This window comes from Medicago truncatula, chromosome 3 (assembly GCF_003473485.1).
Source record: "Medicago truncatula cultivar Jemalong A17 chromosome 3, MtrunA17r5.0-ANR, whole genome shotgun sequence".
Lineage (NCBI taxonomy): Eukaryota > Viridiplantae > Streptophyta > Magnoliopsida > Fabales > Fabaceae > Medicago > Medicago truncatula.
In genome coordinates this window covers 51,487,089-51,510,111 of record NC_053044.1, presented here as the reverse complement: position 1 = coordinate 51,510,111, position 23,023 = coordinate 51,487,089, and the positions used below count along the sequence as shown (strand labels likewise).

General features: G+C 34.1%; 2 protein-coding genes across 2 annotated transcripts; both read left to right on the top strand.

Moving 5' to 3' along the window:
- The first annotated feature begins 7,515 nt into the window (after positions 1-7,515).
- LOC11431403 (NADH dehydrogenase [ubiquinone] iron-sulfur protein 7, mitochondrial) lies at positions 7,516-11,449 on the top strand. Its single transcript, XM_003603094.4, has 2 exons — positions 7,516-7,999; positions 10,892-11,449. The coding sequence occupies exons 1-2, from the start codon at positions 7,602-7,604 to the stop codon at positions 11,124-11,126; spliced, it is 633 nt and encodes a 210-aa protein (XP_003603142.1). The 5' UTR covers positions 7,516-7,601; the 3' UTR covers positions 11,127-11,449.
- Positions 11,450-16,449: 5,000 nt separating this feature from the next.
- LOC11432333 (far upstream element-binding protein 1) lies at positions 16,450-20,856 on the top strand. Its single transcript, XM_003603091.4, has 5 exons — positions 16,450-17,021; positions 18,019-18,108; positions 18,206-18,277; positions 18,439-18,558; positions 19,536-20,856. Exons 1-5 carry the CDS (start codon positions 16,548-16,550, stop codon positions 20,595-20,597), a joined length of 1,818 nt encoding a protein of 605 aa, XP_003603139.1. The 5' UTR covers positions 16,450-16,547; the 3' UTR covers positions 20,598-20,856.
- The last annotated feature ends 2,167 nt before the right edge of the window (positions 20,857-23,023 follow it).

Below are 23,023 nucleotides of genomic sequence, written 5' to 3'. Positions count from 1 at the left end.
TTGTTTTATGTCAGTCCAGGTTGGGAGTTGAGTGATGGTCTTAGGCCGTTGAAAACTGATAGGGATGTCATTAGATTCATAAATGATCATATAAATCATGGAGTTGCTGATTTTTATGTGGAAGCTGATAAGGATTTTGAAGGACTTGATAGTAGGTATGTGAGTGATGAGGAAGAAGTTGCTGTGTTAGATAAAGGGAAAGAACCAGCTGAACTTGAAGAGGAAGAAGAATCTGATCCTGAGTATGTTGGTGATGGGGATGATGAGGGTGATGAGCATGAGTCTGAAGCTGAAATTGGAAGTGTTGATGGGGTGCCAATTGATGACAGTGATTTTGATGAAGAATGGGACTGGACTTTTGTGCTGCCTAAACAAGCTTTGAACCCAACTCCTGTTGCTCAGTCATCCAACTGTTGTCAGGCTATTGTTGGTGTTGAAGCATCAAGGAACACTAAGGCCGCAACTGAGCTAGATTTTGAAGATGAGAATGGAGACTCTGATTTTCTAGAAAGTTGTGAATCAAGTGAGGATGATGGTATTGAAAGGAAAAAGAAGAAATACAATAGGTTTAAGTTTCTTGGAAATGATGAGACTGTGATATTTGAAGAGGGACAGATTTTTGCAACTACTTTGTTAATCAAAAATGTTGTGAAAGAATATGCTCTACAGAACAAGAAGAATGTTCACTTGAAGAAAAGTGAGAAAATGATAATTATTGTGAAGTGTAGTGATGGATGTCCGTATCACATGAGATTCAGTAGGGTTCCACCTCAAACTTTTTATGTGTTGTCTAGTTATAATTCAGCACATACATGCACTAATACTGGTAGAGTAAGACTGTTAAGAACAAAGTTGCTGGCTAAGAAGCTGGTACCAACCTTGAGACACACACCTGATATGACCATTAAGGCACTACAAGATTTGTGTAAGCGTAACTGGTATGTGATTCTTACTAGATTTCAGATGTATATGGCAAAATTGAAGGCTTTAGAGATGATACATGGGGCTAGTGAAGAGCAATATGCTCATCTTAGAAACTATGCAGAAGAGCTTTTAAGAAGTAATCATGGGAGTTCTATGAAGATTAAATGTAAAGAGACAACTAGGGGTTTTGCATTTCAGAGAATATATGTTTGTTTTGCTGCTTGCAAGAGGGCCTTTGTCCAAAGATGCAGACCTTTGATAGGGTTGGATGGTTGTTTTCTGAAAGGGAGGTATGGTGGAAAGTTACTATCAGCAATTGGGAAAGATGGTAACAATCAAATGATCCCCATAGCATTTGCTATTGTGGAAGCTGAAACCAAAGAGAGTTGGGACTGGTTTATTGAACTACTGCTTTCAGATTTGAATGGCATTCAATGCAAAAGATGGTCTTTCATATCAGATCAGCAGAATGTAATTTTCTAACTATTTACTTATTTTTATGCTCTTATCTTAATATTATGTAGATTAATTTTGTATTGTTTGTAATGATGAAGGGTTTGGTGAATACAATAGCTTCTATTGGTGATAATGTTGAGCACAGACTGTGTGTGAGACATTTGTTTGGGAATTTTAGGAAAAGACATCCTGGTGAGCGCTTAAAAGAAGCTTTGTGGGCTGCAGCTAGGGCAAATACTATGCCTGATTTTAACAGGGCTATGGACAAACTGAAAAGTTTTAGTGAGGTAGCTTGGGATGAGATGAAACAATATCCACCAGGTATGTGGAGTAGGGCATGATACAAGACTCACACATGTTCTGACTTACAAGTCAATAACATGTGTGAGGCATTTAACTCTTCAATCATTGAGTTAAGATAGCAACCAGTTATTTCACTTATTGAGGGACTAAAGTTTTATATAACTAATATGATAGTTAGATTAAGGGATTACATGTTGAGGTATTCTGGTGATATTTGTCCAATGATCAAAAAGATATTTGACAAGGCTAAGAAGGATGCAAATAATTGGTCACCAACTTGGCATGGTGATAGAGAATATGCTCACTTTAGTGCTTCTGATGGAAGTGATATGTATGTGATTAATGTCAAAGAGAGGACCTGTTCATGTAGAAGGTGGGAATTAAGTGGTATTCCTTGCCCACATGTTGTTGCAGTAATCTACTACGATAGCCAAAACCCAGATGAATATGTGGCACATTGGTATAGGTGAGTTGTGATTTTATATGCTTTATGTATTCTTAATTTAAGTGGTTAATTAAGTATAATTTGGTTGGTTTCACATGACAGGAAGCAAACTTTCTTGGATACATATGATAATTTTATCATGCCTTCAAATGGACGAAAGATATGGCCAGAAGTGAACCTTCCACCAATACTGCCACCTCCAGTCAGAAGGGCACCTGGGAGGCCAAAGAAGCTTAGAAGGAAGGATAATGATGAGCCTAAGTCAACAACTAGCAAGAAGGGAAAGAGAAATCAGGACACTGTGAGGTTCACAAGATGTAAGGAACTTGGACATAACATGAGGACTTGTAAGGGTAAAACAGCTACTGATAGGTCAATTAAACCTGGAGGGAACAAGTTAATAACACAGTTTCTGTTGTTATAACACTTTCTGATAGATAACACATGATCTGATATATAACACACTTTGTGATATTGTAGGATAATACTGATATTCAACACCCTGAGGCTTCAAATGCACAAGCTTCAAATGCACAACACTCAAATGCACCTGCAACTGCTACTGCTGGTACAAACAACCATGCTGGTTCTGTAACTGCTGCTCATGTAACTACTACAACCAGTAACACATCTGGTAAGCATGTTATTGTTGGTGATTCATCCTTGTTTGTGCCTAGAAGGTCAAGGTTTGCTGGAGCTAAAAGGAAAAGTGATGAGATGGCAACTGTGGGGACTCAACAATCAGTGAACAAAAATTAAGTTAGGAATGGCAATTAATGACAATGAGACTGATGTTATATTTTGATTAATTTAGGTTATTTAATGTCAAGTACTCTTTATCTTATATTTTGGTTAATTTTGGTTATGTAAGGTTAAGTACTCTAAAGTACTGGTTATGATCTTTTGGTTAAGTTCTTTGTTTTGGTTATGGTTATGTAAGGTTAATGCACTTTTTAAACCTATGTCATCTTAAGTACTCTAATGTTAAATACTCTTCATGTATTTTGTATTTGGTGAATGTGAAGTAATACTATGTTAACTTCGTTTGAATGTCAAGTATTTAAGTACTATAATGCACTAAACTTTGCCAAAACATAAAACCTGTTTCATTAATTCTTTGCCAATAGCAGAGATTACATCAAAATCATAGCAACATTACATAACTGAAACATTACATCATACCAATATTACATCAATCCATAAGTTAACCAAGCTTAATGAAAATCACAAACAAACTTAAAAACAACAACATCCCTAAAACTACAATTGTTAACTCCAACTTTTTCTCCTTCTTCTTCATTGAATCATTCTTCTTCAAAAGTCCTCTAATTAATTTCTTCTGCCTCTCAGGCACTTCTGGATCAAACCATCTGAAAAAACTGCATTTTTCTTCTCTGGAAATACTTTCCACAACCATGGAACCTCCTTCCTGGATTTTCATTTGTCCAAGCCGTGACTAGAGGTGATTCAACACCACAATAACAAACCAACCTTGATTTGGCCATACTTGATGACCCAGAAACAGTTGAAGATGAATTGTTACCAACCATTTTCTGTTTTCCGATCTGCAAACACACAAAACAAATCGATGTGGAACTAAGAAAGGAGGTAGAGGAAGAATCGATGTGGAAGAAAGGAGAAGAATGGTTGAATAAGATGGTTGAAGAAGAACAGATGAAGGTTCGGTTATGGAGAAGAACAAATGAAGGTTCGGTTATGGTCGAATAAGATCAAGAAGAACAGATGAAGAAGAAGGGTTGAAGAATTGGGGGGTTTTTAAGGTTGGAGTTTTTTGCCGTCGGGAACTCTCACGTGCTCTCACGTGCCAACACTTTATATATATATATATATATATATATATATATATATATATATTTTATTCAAGTATTACACAAGTGGCCTTTTGAATAAAAATAAATGGGAAAATACACATGTGGCATGACACCTTCGCGTTGACCCGGTCAAAATTGACCAAAAGGTCTCTTTTGCAAATGGGCTAAAACATAGGGGTTTAAATTTTCATTTTTTTAATAGGGGGCCAAAATCGCACCATTGTGAAAGTTAGAGGGTTAAAACTGCAGTTTAACCTTTTATTTTTAACGAATTTGCATTGCATCGATATACTCTATCAATTTGAATGAATATCGTTTATTTTGTCAAAAAAACAAATCTCTAGATCAATTTCAATAATTATAAATTGACCAACCCAAAAATAAATCGAATGAAAATAAGCAAAATTTGATAAAATTGTGCATTTTAAGAAATATAGTATTTTTTCCTCAAAAAAGAAAGAAAGAAATATAGTATTTTTTTTTTTTGTAAAACTTAAGAAAGACGGCTGATTACATTTCTCGTAAAAAATTATGTCTATTGACTAAATTATCCTTCGTGGATGATAAATTGATTCATAGAAAATCAAAATTGAATAAAATTAAATGCAATTAAGAAATACTATCATTAAATAAGAGAGAAATAGTTAAAATTCGCTTATATTTCTTTTTGGATGGAGTATTATGATAATAGAAGATGTACGAATCGAGAATCCAGCTCTACTTATTTACATTTTTGAAGGGGAAGAAAATGAAACAAGAAGAGAACAAGTATCAGGAGGAGACATCTCACAAAGTCAGTGCAAGCTTGACTTGTTTGTTTTCAATTCGCCTTAATTTTGACTTTTTATGTAAAGATGTTTATATCACTTCATTAATAATAACGTCAAGATAGAAGTGTTAATATCAATCAAATATGGATGTGAGCTAAAAATGTGATTGTTTTACAAGACAGTTGCCTCATTAGCTTGCCTCCTAATAAACTCAACATGTGAGTTTTGAATTTATTTCAAAGAAAAGAGCACTACGATCTAGTAAAGTGACACCTAACTCAAAGTTTCTCCTTACGAAATTTGTCCACCGTAATTTTGAAGTCCTTCTCAAAACCAACAAGTTCTATGTTAGTGAAGAAAACCATTCCATTTTGGCAAGAAAGAAGTTACCGTATGTTATCATCTCTTATGCAAATTCTAATTCCAACTCTTTTAAGTTGAGTTGAAAATTTGCTCAAAAAAAAAAAAGTTGAGTTGAAAATGATGCATCGATGTTGCATTTGAACTGAACTGGATCTAGTTTCTTCCCACCGTCAACAAAAATACAAGTTGGAACATTTTGCTTCGAACGAAACTTTTGCGCCCCGCCAATCTTCCAATAAATACTTTCTTCGTAACAACCCTTAGTTAGATGTCTTTGCTATTCCGGATCATGTTGTTGTGTTGTTTCCAAAGACATATTTGCAAATACTCATAAAGTATATGAAAGTCGTCTCCAAGTACATAAAACATTGTCGATTAGTCCCAGAGCCGTTTCTAAAATTTGGTGGCTTAGGACGAACCTATAACTTGGATCCTTAATAATAATTACATAGGAAAATTTAAATTTTCAAAGTGTGAAAATAATTTACTTAGGCTCAGTTTGGTAAAAATAAGCTATAAGCTAACTGATAGCTGATGACTGATAGCTGATAGCTTATAGCTGAAAAGGATTTTTTTTTTTTTAATATACATATAGACACACACATTTTTTTGTAATGTTTTTTTTTCTAATATTTTTAATTATAGTTAAATATGTTTTTGATCCCTGTAAATATTCAAACTTTTGGTCTTAGTCTCCATAAAAAAATTCTTCGACCTTTAATCCTAAAAAAAAATTCACCGACAATTTTGATCTCTGCTTTATGAATCCCAAAAATAAAAGAAAGGTGGAAACAAAATGTGAGCTAGAATATATAAAATTTTACAACGTACAATAGACTAGTTATTTTTTCCTTTAAAAGAAAAAATAGGCTAGTTATTTTTTGTGTGGTGTACAGCAGGTTAGTTATAGCAAAATATAAAACATTTCCTTAAAATATATATATATATATAAAGTGCTCCTTAAAAAAAAAACAACGTGACATTTTTTTTAAGGAAAAAAATGGGGCGGTTATAAAGATGAACATGAATAGTTGTTTAATTAAAAAAATAATTAATTTAAATTAATAAGGTTAAAGTTGGAAGAAAATATAAAAAGCTACCAGCTATAAGCTAAAAAGTTACTTGAAATAACTTTTTAAAAAACGCTATAAGCTCATGAAAAAAACGTGTTACCAAACACGTCACGTTTTCATCTAACGAGCTTATAAGTTAATCCAACAAGCTATAAGCTAGCTTTTTTGGGTTAACAAACACAGCCTTAAAGAGGATAGTTTTTACTACATTAAAAAATTATCTAGTAAAAACATCAAAATTCATACAAAAAAAAATATAAAGTTTTTTATTTGATATTCAAATGCTTATACAAAATTTGGGTAATAATTATAGATGCAACGTGACTAATGAATATTTTAGATGCAAAGTGACTAATGATTAATAATTGTGGCAACATCAATATGTTCTATCATATCTTTCTCAATATAAAAAATGGCATTCAATCTTTCTTATTACATTAATTTTTTGAGAAATTTTTCAATAATTTTAACTTCGAAAAACTTCTTTTGATTTTGAAGGAAGAGTTTGGGATGGTGGAAGGCTAGAAATTTGAACCTCCTTTTTAACATCACGATAAATTATAAATGGGTCAACAAAGAACTAAACTCGTTACTATCAACCACACATTCCATTAGAATTTAAGTAATTTTTTTGGGCCTAATGAACCTCTAATTTTTTTTTTGTTGGGACCTAAATTTCGTACTTATATTTTGGAGCCTAGAATCGTCCTACTCGGCCCCACATCAGATACGACCCTGATTAATTTTAAACATGTTAATAATAAAGATTAAATTGAAGATTTTTATTTTCGTTAGGATTGCTTATCATATTTATATAATTTATGATTGAATTGAAGAGAGAATGTTGATATAAACTCTAAATAGTTTATTATCTAAGTGTTTATGAAATACAAGTTTCAAAAGTGACCAAGTCAATTCCTAAAAAAAAAAAAATAGTGACCAAGTCAAATAAAGTTTTGGTTTAGTAAAAAAAGGACATATTAAAATTAAATTATTTGATAAAATTAATCTTTTGAAGCGATTAATAAATATAAAATGATATAAAAAATAAATGATTGTTAAATTTTTTATAAAATAGATTTATAAATATTCTTTACTTAAAATATTTATTTTTAAAATTTAATTTGGATACAAATAATATAATTTTTTTACATTGACATTCACTTAAATTACTCTGATATTATTTTTTAAAAGAGAAAAAAAAAAGTTATCAAAAAATAATTGTATAAATATAATTTCTCTAACGAATGTGCTACATAAAATCAATATTGTAAAGTTTGGGGGTCGGTTTGTAAAAAATTAGTGATGGAGCACGGTGCACCACGTCGCCTAACAAAAACAGTTTGGCTGTTGCATTCTCCATCCATAAACAACAAACAGAAGGAAGAAGAAGAACGAGGGAGAAAGAACGGTGCTCTCGAAGCAACAAACAACCATGGCGGCATTTCTAACTCGAACATCTTCACGCTTCTCACAATTGTCATCACCACAACGCATAGCGTCTCTTCACACAACCCTCCCATCTCTCTCATCAACCACACCCACCCCTTATGCTCCACCGCCTCCTCCATCGACTACCTCTCCCGTCGGAATATCGAAGACGGCGGAGTACGTGATCTCGAAGGTTGATAATCTCATGAATTGGGCTCGTACTGGCTCAATCTGGCCTATGACTTTCGGACTCGCGTGTTGTGCTGTTGAAATGATGCATACTGGTGCTGCTCGTTACGATCTGGATCGATTTGGTATCATTTTTCGACCTAGTCCTCGTCAATCTGATTGTATGATTGTTGCTGGTACTCTTACCAATAAGATGGCTCCTGCTCTTCGCAAGTATGTTTCCTTCCCCCTTTTCTAGGGTTTTTTACTTTCTTATTGAGATTTGTTTATTGTTGGCGTAATTCATATTGTTTGCCCCCAATATAAGAGTTGATTTGTTTATCTTGTTAGAAATGTGTATTTTGAATCTACGACGAAGAATGTTCAAACTCTAAATTGCCCTCTTGATTTAGGTCTTGTTTGGATAAACAACATAATTAAGCTCTTATTGTTTAAGTGCTTGTGTGTAAACTATTTGTATAACAAAAGATTCGAAAAGTCAATTTTTTTTTCCTTCATATAGATGAAAGTTGTTTTCATTAGCTATCTTGGGGAGGTTATGGAAATAAGCTGAAAACAGCTTATGGACATGTCATGAGTTGGTTTCATAAGCTCGTATCCGAATTAGTTTTGCAAGTGTTTGTCCTAATAGATAAGCTCAATTCTCAAATAAGATTTAATTGTGAAAATTATAATGTTTCGTTTCTTTTGATTCCATATTATGTTATCATGAATTGCTTCGGTATATTCTGCTTGTAGGACACTAATAGCTAGGGAAAAAAAATTAGAGCACTCACTACCTTCAAAATACCAAAGATAAGCACTAAACAGAATAACTTAAAACAAACACATTCTGCCTGTAGGACACTAATAGCTAGGGGAAAAAATTAGAGCACTCACTACCTTCAAAATACCAAAGATAAGCACTAAACAGAATAACTTAAAACAAACACTGTAGTCTGCAGACTCTTTGAAGGGTCTGCTTCTTACCTGCCAAGTGTGCAGGTCATTGCAATTCCTATCCACTCCCCTGAACTAATTATCTTTTCCCCATTTATATTTCCCTTGTTTCCCCCTACGAGCTTCTAATTCCCTTCTACAGTTGTCCTTCCTAGTAATATAGACTTAAGTCATAGGGGTTGGCAACCAAATAGTCTTCTCTATGTGCTCGAATGTTGTTGTGGAAATCATTTCAATTGAATTTGAGCGATGTCACTGCATGTTAGAAGAGGTTCGTATGTGGATATTTATTGTCTCACGTTTAATATGAGGGGTGTGAAATGTGAACTTTCCATGTCTACAAAAATGTTCAATTGGGTCTGGTTGTTAAAGAAAAGTGTGATGTATGTCACTTTTGAAGTTTATATGATTTTGCTATTAATTACTATAGGGCGCTCATCTTTATCTATCAACCGTTGATATATCATTGGGGTAATTGTCACTTTGGCCCCTGAACGTGTAATGAGTCCCTGAATGTATCGAAATTCCAAAACAGTCCCTGATTGTGCATTTCGTTTGTCAAAATAGTCCCTCGCGTTAAAATGTTTTGTTAATACTGTCATACCAGTCCCTCAATATACTTACTGTCATATCAATATTTATAAGTACTTGCTTGTTGTCATATCAATCCCTATATGAAAAGAGTTATTGTCAACATTGAGGGACTATTTTAACGTCATGGACTATTTTGATTAATGAAGCGCATAATCAGATATTATTTTGGAAGTTTGTTACATTGAAGGACAATTGTGGCCACTCTTTACACATTCGGGGACTAAAATGACTATTATCTTATCATAGGCTGCTTCAATATATTCTGCCTGTTCGGAGACTAACAGCTAGGGAAAAGGAATTAGAGCACCACCGCTCTATTAATGAAATCTTCCAAAGCTTTTTTTTTTTTTTTTTATAAGCAAAATACATCACTAGGAGTACTCAATCCGTTTACAACAAAATAGTGTTAACCACTTTGAAGACATGCCAAAGGGTAATTGCACCAAGAGGAGAAATTAAAGCATGTTCTGGCTTCAGTTCTAGCTAAAAACCAAGCCCATGACAATGTTTTGATACTATAAAAAACAACAGATTCTTCTGCTGCTGTTGATTTTGGCATAGTATCAAATAATATTATCAAAATACCGAAGATAAGCACCAAATAGAAAAACATGAGGACAGACACTGTAGTCTGCAGACTCTTTGAAGAGTCTGCTTCTTTCTTACCTTCCCAATCCTCATTCAAACTTTGAATGTTCTCTCCTCTCTCTTTCATATCTTATCATTCCATTTCACTAGCAGAAGGAGGTTCCATTTACCTCCCAAGTGTGCAGGTTATTGCAATCACAATGTGCTCCCCAAATGAGGTTCCATTTACCTCCCTGTTTATATTGTTTCACATTACCCCCATATGAGGTTCCAATTCCCTTCTACAGGTCTTTCTTCCCAATAATACACACTTAAGTCATAACGGTTGGCTAACAGACATTCTTCTCTATGTGCTCGAATGTTGTTGTAGAAATCATTTCAATTGAATTTGAATGTGACTGCATGTCGGAAGAGGTTCATATGTGGATAATGATTGTCTCACACTGAATGTGAAGTGTGAGGATTCTATCTCTACGAAAATGTTCAGTTGGATCTGATTGTTGCAGAAAGAATGTGATTTATGTCTCTTTTTAATTTTAATATAATACTATTTTTCCTTTTTCGGAAGGAAAAATATGATTCTATGATGCCAAACTTTAGCCTGCCCATCTTTATCTATCATTGTATCATTACTCAGATTGCTGTTCCACTTATAGGACTCTGTTACTTCTTTTTTTTTATTTCTATTGTGAATTTGTTTTTAATCACTTGAGATTTAGGAGTGGATCCTCTTATTTTAAAATTTCATGCGACCTTGTCATATTAAAATTGTGTTTATTTCTATTGTGAATTTGTTTTTAATCACTTGGAAAATTTGGAGTGGAACTTCACTCATCTGATTGCCTTTAGTAATTAATAATTAATTTTAATTTGCTTTTCTACATTCCGTTACCCGCGAAACTTGATTAATATTCTGTCTTGGACTTGGTCCATTAAGCCAGTTAAATATACAGTTCTCAAGTCAATGCTGACGAAACATTGCAGGGTGTATGACCAAATGCCTGAGCCTAGATGGGTTGTCTCCATGGGAAGTTGTGCTAATGGAGGAGGATACTACCACTACTCTTACTCTGTTGTCCGAGGATGTGACAGAATTGTTCCTGTTGATATTTATGTTCCCGGCTGCCCTCCAACTGCTGAGGCTTTACTGTATGGACTCCTCCAACTGCAGAAGAAGATCAATAGGCGCAAGGACTTCCTCCATTGGTGGACTCAGTGAGGTCGATTAAGTTTATTCCTTGGCACCAATCTACTTTATAATAAGCAATTCATGGTTGTTTTACCTTGCTATGAATCACCCTTTGTTTGGTGGATATTCTGTTGATATGTTACCTTATGATGTATTATGCTGTATGTTTTATGTGGAGCTTTTTGGGGGCTTAAAGTCTTGGAGAAATTGAATGTTTCTTATAATATTAATGCTTCTTATGTACTAGGATTAAACAAACCACTCGTGTTTGACTCATAAGTTACAATGTGTGCTTTGATAAGTCTCCGTCTTGCTTACTCCAGATTAATGGTGTAACTTTGATTATTTTGGAATGGGAACTGATGTTTTGTTCCATTCATCTCTCCTCCTCCTGCACCACGTGTCCATGCCAAAAAATCAATACAGTTTACAAAACAGTGATGGTAACTGTGACCTTGAGTCCCATAGCCTCATCGATGATGACGACAAATAGGGAAAACTTCGAACTATTTTATGAATACCTACATGTAATTTTTTTTTTTAGAATTAAATATGATAATCGTTCCTGTAATTTGGTCTCGTTTTGATTGTCGTCCCCGTAAAAAACGAAAATTTGAAATACTTTCGTGTAAAAAAAAATTTGTTTGAAAATGATCCCTGGCTCAACTATTCAGCTGATTTGGCATGGTTTTGACCACGTGGCAGTTATTGACTGTGCAACTTTTGCCGCATGACGCTGACGTGGTGTGCCACATAATATTAAATTTTTAAAAATATTTTTAAAATTCTGAAAATTGTTTTTCAAATTTAAAAAACAATGTAAATTCTGAAAATAAATTTCAAAATATTAAAATAATTTTCTGAAATTTTTTTTTTTGTATAATTTTCTAAATAAAATTCATTTTTTTTAATATTATATTTTTTTCAAAAGAAAATTAATTAATACTTTAATATAATTTTCAAATGAAAAAAATCTAGTTTTCGAAAATTTAATTTTAACAGTTTTTTTGTCAAAAAATTAAGTTTTCGAGAATATTAAATTTCAAAGTTTATTTTTTCGGAAAAGTATTTTCAGAAATTTTTTATAATTTTTAAATTTTAAAAAATAATTTTCAGAATTTTTTATTTAATTTTTTTTAATTACGTGGACTGCCACGTGGCAAAAGTTGCACAGTCAGCAACTGCCACGTCAGCGAATAGCATGCCAAGTCAGGCATGAAGTAGGGTCAGAGACCTTTTTCAAACAAATTTTTTTTTACAGGAATATATTTCAAATTTCTTTTTTTACAAGGATGATTATCATATTTAAACCTTTTTTTTAGTACTCTGGTTTGGACTTCGATTGGATATTAGTGATCTGAATGCAAAGTTAATTCAATATTTAAACTTACTTTAAAATAATTAAATATAGAAAGGTTTCGTTGTACGAAGTTAAACAATGATACCCTTAATTATTTAAGGGTTAATAGGCTTTTACCCCCTGCAATATAAGTCATTTTTGGTTTTCCCTCCTGTAAATTTTTTTTGTCAGATTTCGTCCTTGTAAAAATTTTTTGTTTTGGAAAACCCCTCTAGACCAGCTGACTGTGCCTTTTCGTTGAATGTGGCACGCTGAGTCACCGTTTTCTGATGACGTGGCGCGTTGACTGTATATTTTTTATTTTTTTATTGTGTACACGTGGCATTTGTGAATTTTTTTTTAAAAATTATTAAACCAAAAGTAAAAGGTGACCAAATTCAATTTTTTGTGTACACGTGTACCCCATAAAAAATAAAAATAATTATACAATCAGCGCGCTACGTAATCCAAAAAAGGTGACGCAACATGCCACATCAGCAAAAATGCACAGTCAGCTGGCTTAGGGGGGTTTTCAAAATAATTTTTTTTTACAAGGACCAAATTCAATTTTTTTTTACAGGGGGCAAAACCAAAAGTGCCCTATATCACAGGGGGTAAAGACCTATTAACTTTATTTCATCAATCATGAACAACATCATATTCATCAACATATACATATAATAAATATTAAATCATCCAACAAAGATATTCACATCAAACCAAGACTGCTGGAAAGATAACACAATTATCAACAACTTTCATGTTTACACCGAAGATCAACTCAAAACAGAAACGTGTGAAACAGACGCAAGAACGCGAAACAGGGCAGTCCGCCACTGAACATTTCGCCAGGCAAAAAGATCATCCGCCATGGCGAGCTCAATCTGATAGGTCTCGGGAACTTGACATTTTTCACCCAAAAATCTCATTTTTAACTTCCCTATGCCCAAATTTGATCCCAAAACTTGTCTGAACATTTATAAACATGAAAAGGCACTCAAAACCATATAAAATTTGGACCAAAACATTAATTTACAAAATCATTATTTTATCACTGAACACTTCGCCAAGCGAGAAGAACATTCGCCATAGCGGGCTGACCTCTAAGCCACTCGCGAGGCGAGCAAGGTTCACTCGCCGTGGCGAGCGATGACAGACAGCTCTACGGGAAGAACTAGTTTTCATCCAAAAACCCAATTTTTCAACCACCCAAATCCCAAATTCAATAGGAAACTCAACCTATGTTTATTCTACAACTTGAACATCAAATTGTACACTAATTCATTGAATTATCTACCTTTTTAACAATCAATTCCAAATCAAAATCTAATTTCTCTAATCATCAAAATCAAACAACAACAATCATGTTAAACCCTATTTCAAAATTATAAATCCATTATTAGAGAAGCTAGTTACACCCTTACCTTAGATTGATTGAATTCGGATTCTACAAGCTTGCTCCTCTTCTCTTTCTCTGACTTCTCACTTTTTCTCTTTTTCTCCCAAAAGCAGTTTCTACGTATTCTGACTCTCTGTTTTGTTGTAACCATAATTCTCTAATGATCTCATCTATTTATAATCACTAACTGAGTTTGCTTCTCACTTAATATCTCTTATTCCAATTCTGCCCTTATGCCTCATTAATCTAATTTAATTATATTCCCTCACTAATAATGCTCATATTAAGCTACTAATAATTACTAACATATAACACATCCCCATTATTCAAATAAATTAAACAAAAAGACACTAAACTCGATAAAATAATAAATAATAAAATAGGGCGTTACAGGAGCTGCTTCTTGAGCAATTGACTACGAAACTTAATTCTTGGGGGAATAAGTTCATTAGCCTTGGTGGTCGAATTGTTCTTTTAAATTCGGTGTTAAATTCGTTACCATTTTTTTATTTATCATTCATGAAGATGTTGATTAAGGTGTGGAGGAAGATTGTGAAGATCCAAAGAGAGATCCTTTGGGGTGGGGCTAGGAGAGGCCGGAAGATTAGTTGGGTAAAATGGAAGACGATGTGTCAACCGAAGTGTAACGGAGGGATGGGGGGTTCGAGATATAAGGGTGGTTAACTTGAGTTTATTGGCAAAGTGGAGATGGAGAATGCTACAAGACGAGGATGATATTTGGAAGAATACTCTTGTGGCAAAATACGACCCAAACGTCACCAACTTAATGGAGGGGGGATGGGGTCTTCGCCTCGTTACTCTTCCATGTGGTGGAATGATATACTTAATTTGGAGGTAAATGTGGGTAATAATTGGTTTAATTTAAAGGTGATTAGGAAAGTAGGACACGACGGAGGAACTCATTTTTGGAATGTACCTTGGCAGGGGGATCCTTTTTGCGCTCGATATCCGAGACTATTTGAGATTTCAAATTAAAAAGAAGGAAAAGTTTGTGATTTCTGGGGACTGGTGGATGATGGAGATGGATGGTTGTTCTCTTGGCGGAGGAGTTTATTTGTGAGGGAGGATGAACTTCTCTTGAGTTTGAAAGAGGACATGGAAGGACATTGTTGGGACCATAATGAGGATGGTTGGGTTTGGAGGTTGGAGGAGGGGGGTATGTTTTTCGTAAAGTTGTAATATAAGAAGCTTGAAGGGTTGCTGATTCTTGAGGATAAATGGGATGGGGAGGAGAAGAAGGTTTTTGAGGACATTTGAAAAAGTATGACACCGTCAAAAGTGGTGGCTTTCTCTTAGAAAAATGTTTTGCCTCCGAAAGATTCAACCTTATATGTGTTATGTGGGAATGATGAACAAATCTCTAGCATCTCTTTGTTCAGTGTGATAAGGTGAATGAAGTGTGAAATAAGGTTATGCAGTGGGTGGTCATCTATTTCATTATTCCTCCAAACTTGTTTGTCCATTCGGAATGCTGGAATTCAAGTGGAACGTGTAAGAGGATCCGGGGAGGACTTAAGCTATTTTGGCATGCAACAATTTGGGGTATTTGGTTAACAAGAAATCAAATAATATTCAAGAATGAGCCAAAAAAGGTGGAGTCAATTGTGGAAGATATTAAGGTTTTGTCATGGTGGTGGTGTTTCAATAGTCTCAAAACTCCGACTTGTTTGTTCTACGAATGGAATTAGAACCCAATTGATTGTTTGTTGAGATAATGAGTGTTGTTGATGGGGTGCTAGTGTGCTGCTTCCGCAGTTGTGTTTTTGTTTGGGGAGGTGGGTTTCTACACCTAATTGTGCTGCTGTGTTTTTGGAGTTGTCCGCTATGGCAGCTGTTCTCTTGGTAAACTATTGCTTTGCTTAGTTTTAAAAAAGCAACAACAGAGTTTGATTCAGGTTGGTTTTAGGGACGACAATTTGGTCGGGAACTTTTGCTTATTGTAGTTCAGTGCTGATTGTCATGCAGGGGTATGCGTAATTGGCTTTTGAGGGAGCAACCTTTGTCCTGGTTAATTCTTTGGTTGTCGTTTTTTGCTTTATGCATACTTCAGCCTCACTGTTTGTGCTTGCTGTTTTTGCTGCTAAGGTTCTTAAAGTGTGTTCCTTCCTTCTGTTACGCTTATATGTGGCACTTTTGTAGTACCTTTTCTCCATCTGTTTCTTACCACGGGATTTTATGCGTCTTGCGCAAACTCGACATGAATAATATTAGATGTTTCAAAAAAAAATGTACACATTACGACATAATTTATTTTTTTATTTAAAAGATTAATTTTATCAAAACTCGACTCAACACAACTTCAAAAATTAAAACAAATTAATATTTAAACCCGCCAACGCGCGGGTATATACCTAATATCTTCGTTATGTTTGTAAAATATGGTAATTAAATTCTTATATTATTATTTTTTTATTGGATTCTTTTTTTTTTTTTTTTGTTATGATTAAAAATTAGATTTAAGTCCGAATAATTATACCTAGTCTCTAGTATCTGAAAGGACCAGTAGCAGTGTGACTCTTGTATTGACTAAGTAGTATAAAACGACAACGCAGTAGTAGCCACCTATATATATATATATATATATATATATATATATACTCCTACTGCACTCAGAGTTTCGTTTCTGAAAACCTAATCCAATTCCTTCACACACCGTGTTTTCAATTTCTTCTTCGCTCTAGGGTTTGTTTCAATGGCGGAAGAAGCACAGTACGCAACCCTAAAACGTAAATACGATGACCAACCCACCGCCACTGACATCGAACTCGAAGTCGCAAACGCCAAACAACGAGCTCAAGAAGTCGCCGCTCGTCTTCTCAGCGTCACCGGCGCTCCACCACTCTCCTACGATCCCAAACGAACCAAGTCCGATAACGGTGCTCCACAATCGGGGTTTGATTCTTACGATTTGAAGCCGCAATATTCACAACAAGGTGGTAGTTATGGTTCTAGTAAGAAGATTGAAATACCTAATGGTAGGGTTGGTGTTCTTATTGGTAAAGGAGGTGAAACTATTAAGTATCTTCAGATGCAATCTGGTGCTAAGATTCAAGTTACTCGTGATATGGATGCTGATCCTAATTCTCAGACTAGGATGGTTGAACTTATGGGTACTCCTGATGCTGTTTCTTCTGCTGAGAAACTCATCAATGAAGTCCTTGCCGAGGTTTGTTTGTTTTAAACTCGTGTTTACTGATAACAATTTGATTAATTCATATTTTTTGAATTACTGTAATTGTTACGTTTTAGGGAAAATCATTGATATGAGTTGTTTTGAACTGTTTTTTTTACTGTTATATGAAGTATGTCGTGATTAATTTGCTTAATTCTTGTTTTGAAATCACCGTAACTGTTACCTTAGTGAAATATCATTGATTAGAGCTGGTTTGAACTGATTTTGTATCCGTTATATGAAGTGTTTTATGATAAATTTCCCACATGATGTAGAAATTGGTGCAATCGTAGCCTGATTTTGTTGTATCCAACTGATTTTGTATATGTGATATGATGTGCTTTATGATCAATTTTGCTCAACTGATGTTTCAATTCGGTAAAGGTAAACTGTTAGTGAAATTGTTGTTTTCAACAGATTTTGCAACTGTTAACTGTAATCTGTTAGTGAAGTATCAGTGGTTGAGAGTTGTTTTCTTGAAATCTTGCACAATTTCATGGTAAATTTGCTCAAATGATGTTCAAATGACCGTGACTTTACCTCTTAGTGAAACATTCACTAATAGGAGTTGTTTTCAACTTACTTTGTATCTGCAGTATGGAGTATTTCACGATAAATTTGCTCAAATGAAGCTTGGACGACATTAATCATAACCTGTTAGTAAAACATTGCTGATAATTATTTCATGATGAATTTGCTAAAATGATTTGAGTGGCTTAAACTTTAATCTGTTCGATAAACATCACTTGTTTCAACTGATTTTGTATCTGTAGTATGAAATATTTCACGATAAATTTGCTCTAACAAAGTGATGTTGAATTGCTGTAACTGTAAACTGTTAGTGAGACATCACTGATAAGAGTTGTTTTCTACTGATTCTGTGACTATAATATTAAGTATTTCATGAATTAATATGCTCAAATGATGTTGGAATTGGTGTAACTTTGACCTGTTTGTGAAACATTACTGATACGTGTTGTTTATTAACTAGGCTGAAGCTGGGGCTTCTGTCGGTGGCACTAGACGGATGGTTGCACAATCTGGGGGGGATGAATTTGTGATGCAAATACCAAACAATAAGGTGTGGGGAGGAAATATGTGCAGTTGCAGGCATGTTTTTTGACAGTGTTTTGTTTATCCTCTATTGGGTTGATGTGGTTTCTTGTGTGCATCTTTAGGTTGGCCTTATAATCGGTAAAGGAGGAGAAACAATTAAGGGTATGCAAGCTTCTACTGGAGCACGAATTCAGGTTCTCTCTTGTGCTTTTGTCTTCATTTTTTGTTCGATATATAGTTTCTTAATCATGATTATGTTAAAAGTTAGATGCTGTTAAAAGCTGACTGCCCGACTCTCAAGATTTGGATTTCCTATTCATTTTAACCTTTTTACTAATATCGTCAATTTTTTCAGGTGATACCTTTGCATCCTCCCCCAGGTGATACATCAACAGAAAGAACATTAAAAATCGATGGGACCCCTGATCAAATTGAATCAGCAAAGCAATTGGTTAATCAAATCCTCACTGGTGAGGTATGTTATCAACACAATTTTTTGTTCTATTTGGCTTGTCATTTTTGGCTGGAATGTGCCAACTCTCTTTTAAGTTTAAAATTATGGGTTTATAACCATGTTTAGTTTTAGGATTAAATATGTTTGAAGTTCTTGTATAATTACCTTATAAAATTATGGACCTTTTGAGTTTAGTCCCTACAAAATTTATTCTTCATTTTTAGTCTCTGCCTTTTGTAAAAATAAGGTGCTCATGTTTCTAAAGTATGGTTGCATAAGCTTGCCAAATGAAACCGTGATAACTCAGTGCAGTAACTATGATTTATTAACTTATGTCCTTTTGAATTTTGACTTGTTGATTGTGTATGTCAGCCATAAAATTAGACAACACTTTGAGGAATCTTGGTTATTGTCTCTATTTGTGTCCTGGCTGTTAGATTTTGTTTGAAATTCTCTTCAACAACGCCATTTCTGTGTTTCTGTCGATTGTTCGTAAGAACTTATACTTAAAATATTTCTTATCGTTGGGTCATTTGCTCAACTTTCATTTGGCATTGTTTTATCCTTGGGACTTGTGCTCATCTACATACAAAGAATAACTATTTGCATGTGTTTGTTGTTCCTACGTTGAATTCACTTTCAATTATAATGGCTCTCGCTAATCAGTTTTATTCGCTTTTATTTCATGGTTTGTTTAGGCTGACGTGTTAGATTGGGTTGAGAGGATTGTTTCAATGTACTTGGGGCTTAGTGAAATACAGTCTGTATATTTGGTTTTAGTTTCCCATACTTGCTCTTGTAGTGAGTAAAATATCGGTTGTCTTGACAATGAGCTTATTGAAATTATGACTAATTTTTAATGGCATCAATGGAAATGAGGTTGTGCATATTTTGACACCCGTTTTGTGTGTACATCTATTGCTTCATATATTTTTATGTTTTGGTACGTTGGGCAAGTTCACCTTTTTAATTTGTGGTTGTGATGTTTCTCTCTGCAGAATCGTCTCAGAAATTCAGGGAACTCGGGTGGTTATACTCAGCAAGGTTACCAATCCCGACCACCGTCTAGCTGGGCTCCTCCTGCTGCTCCTGTGCAACAAGCTGGTTATGGCTATGGGCAACCTGGATCATACTCTGGTCCATCACCCCAGTATAACACGCCTCAGCCACCATACACAGGCTATCCTCCTCAGCAACCCGGTGGATATTCCGCCAACTGGGACCAATCCACTGCACCATCTCACCAGCAGTCTACTCATGCAAGTGGTTATGATTATTACAATCAACAACCCCAGCAACAGCAAAATCCTGGGGGTCCTTCACAGCCAGCCGATGGGTCTGCATACAGTTACAGTCAACCCCCTTCATCTGGTTATAGCCAACCAGGACAGGGTTATGGTCAGGAAAGCTATGGTGCATATAATGCGCAGCAACAATCTGGGTATGGTCAGCCACAAACATATGATCAGCAACAAGGTTATGGCTCTGCTCCCAGTTATGGCAGTGGGAGTAATCCAACCCAAGAAGGGCACACTTCAAACTATGGATCACAAGCAGATACCTCCCAAACTTCCCAACCCACTACTGTTGCCCAGCAAGGCTATGCTACCAACCAACAAGGAACTCCTCAACCAGGTTATGCGGTAGCCCCTACGTCCCAAGCGACCTATGGAAGTCAACCACAGTCTGGTTATGGAACTGGTTATGGTGCTCCTCCCTCTCAAAAGCCAAGTGCAAATCCACCTGTTTATGGTCAGTCACAGTCACCTAGCACAGCAGCAGGCTATGGTCAGTCAGCATATCCCTCTAGCCAGGCCCCACCTTCTGGATATGCTCAACCAGAGTTAGGAACTCAGAGAGCACCAGTGCAACCAGGGTATGGTCCGCAATCATATGGTGCTCCTCAAGGTGGCCAGCCTAGCTATGGCCAGACTCCAGCGTCATATGGAAATAGTTCTTATGGTGCTGGTTATGCTCAGGCTCCAGCATATGCTAGCGATGGAGCAACTGCACAGGCTGTTCCACAGGGCGGTGTTGCTAAAGTCTCACCCAAGAGTTGATTTGTCTTTTGTGATTTTATTATGGTCCTTTGGGATGTGGTTTTAATTTTTTTTCCTCCCATTTTGATAGCAACATCTATATGGCATTGCAGTGTCTAGATGAAAACAAACTTATTTTGGTACTTGAATATTTTCCGGAAGGTTGAATAGGAGCTAACAAATTGTACTGAATCCAGCGTTAGACTAGCATTTTCCTTTTAAAAGTTGTATGGTTTGATCCCCGTATCTTTCATTTCAAAAGGAAAGAATTTTCCTGAAATGAGCTGCGAAGTTACATGCCATTTGCAGAATTTTGGTGCAACCGTGGAATATATGTTAAAAGACATTACTAAAATGAACACAGAATACTTAAATAAACCTAAGTTTTTTGAAAATGTAAGAAGGATTTTATATGTATAAGTTACATATTTCAGGAGATCTCAGTAGAGCTCTGTATGATATCACATGATAGCAGTAGCTTATGATAGCAGGAGCTTTTGATTCAACATGCAGCATAGGTGTTATTTTCTTAGTCCGAACAAAATCATATCTGAAATCTGTATGATCAACATGTCATTATGTATTTCGTCAAAAAAAAAAAATGCCATGTATTATTTGTGCAGTCTTGATTGGTTTTCATTTTTTTATGCATTACAAAATCCGTATCCTCTTTGCTTCTGGATCATCTCTCTTTTAAGATATGTTTGATTGGTTTTCTCTCTTTTTATGCATTACAAAAGTGTAAAAAATGTTTTTTTATTTATTTATATTAACATGACATTTTAAATATTATCATCAATGCAATTTTTTTTGTTAGTAAAGTTAAATAACTTGTTTATGATCAATATCTTTAAATCAAATATATTTTAAGTTATTAACTTATATTTATTTGACTTTTCTCTTGACATAATAAATCATAGATTTTATTTAGCGAATTTAATTTGCATTAACTTCCTTCAACAAATATAACAAGCTAAAATATGTTTTTGATCCCTGCAAATATGACGAGTTTGGATTTTGGTCCCTGGTAAATTTCTTTTTTGAAATTCATCCCTGCAAAATTTTTTGTATTTTAAAATAGTCCTTGACCCCATTTTATTGATGATTTGGCGCATTTCTGCCTACGTGACATTCACTGACTGTGTAATTATGCACAATTGGCAGCCACATGACAATTGTTTCAATTTAATTATTTAAAAACCATTTTTTAAAATAAAAAAATATACTTTTGAAATTAAAATAAAAAATCAATTAAGTTTAATTAAGTGATTAAAAATTAAAGAAACTGCAGAAAAGGTGGAAAATTCATAAATTTATGGCTTAATACATGCTTTGGTCCCTTAACTTATTTTCGGATTTCATTTTGGTCCCCTAACTATAAAGTGTCTCAATTTGGTCCCTTATGTCTTATGCCGTTACCTCTTTTGGTCCTCTCCGTTACATTTTAACTTTTTGATCTATTTTTCAAATAGAAACCGTTGGATCATGTAGGTTTATTGTAGCCTACGGTGAATGATTAACACCTGATTTTTTTGAAGCAAAAAATATATTAAAAAATTCATATTTTAAATATTCCAGATTTTTTTAAAATCATTTTCAAAATTAAAAAAATTTATTTTTTTACGAAATTTTTAAAAAAGGTCAGTTTTTTTTTTCGAAAAAAAAGGTTTTTTTAATTTTTTCCTACAAAATTCTGAAAAATATTTTAATTTTTAAAAATCTGGAAAAATATATAAAAAATTCATATTTTAAAATTAGAAGGAAAAAAAATGAGTGGTGATACATAAACCACCTTAGGTGACATGTACCACTTGTACACCCACATACAATTTTGACAAGTGTCCTTGTGGTCCCCCCCACACACAAAAAAACTCAAATGTATTGTCTCTCACACACTCTCACATGAAGTGGTACAATGTGTGTATGGAAAAAAGTGTGTACATAAAACATTATCCAAAAAAATATTCCAGAATTTTTTTAAAATCTTTTCCAAGATTTAAAAATTTATTTTTTTACGAAATTTCAAAAAAAGGTCAGATTTCCGAAAAAAAATGTTTTTTTAAATTTTTTCTACAAAATTCTGGGAAATATTTTAATTTTTAAAATTCTGGATACAAATTTTTCTACAAAATTCTGGAAAATATTTTAATTTAAAAAATTCAGAATTTAAAAAGGTTATAAAAAAAGATCATATTTTTCTTCGAAAAAAAAGGTTATTTTTAATTTTTTCTACAAAATTCTGGAAAATATTTTAATTTTGAAAAATATATAAAAAAATTCAGATTTTTATAAAATATGAAAAAAAAGTTATTCTTGAATTTTATAAAATCTTTTTCAAAATTTGAAAAAAAATAATTTTATTACGAAATTTTAAAAAAAAAGGTCAGATTTTTTTTTATTTTTTTCTACAAAATTCTGAAAAATATTTTAATTTTTAAAAATCTGGA

What these genes read in the sequence shown, in the direction of transcription:
- LOC11431403 (XM_003603094.4), top strand. Translation starts at nt 7,602, where the DNA reads ATGGCGGCATTTCTAACTCGAACATCTTCACGCTTCTCACAATTGTCA. An exon ending in ATGGCTCCTGCTCTTCGCAA is followed by an intron (nt 8,000 to 10,891) that starts GTATGTTTCCTT and finishes GAAACATTGCAG; the next exon opens with GGTGTATGACCAAATGCCTG.
- LOC11432333 (XM_003603091.4), top strand. Translation starts at nt 16,548, where the DNA reads ATGGCGGAAGAAGCACAGTACGCAACCCTAAAACGTAAATACGATGAC. An exon ending in TGCAAATACCAAACAATAAG is followed by an intron (nt 18,109 to 18,205) that starts GTGTGGGGAGGA and finishes GTGCATCTTTAG; the next exon opens with GTTGGCCTTATAATCGGTAA. An exon ending in ATCAAATCCTCACTGGTGAG is followed by an intron (nt 18,559 to 19,535) that starts GTATGTTATCAA and finishes TTCTCTCTGCAG; the next exon opens with AATCGTCTCAGAAATTCAGG.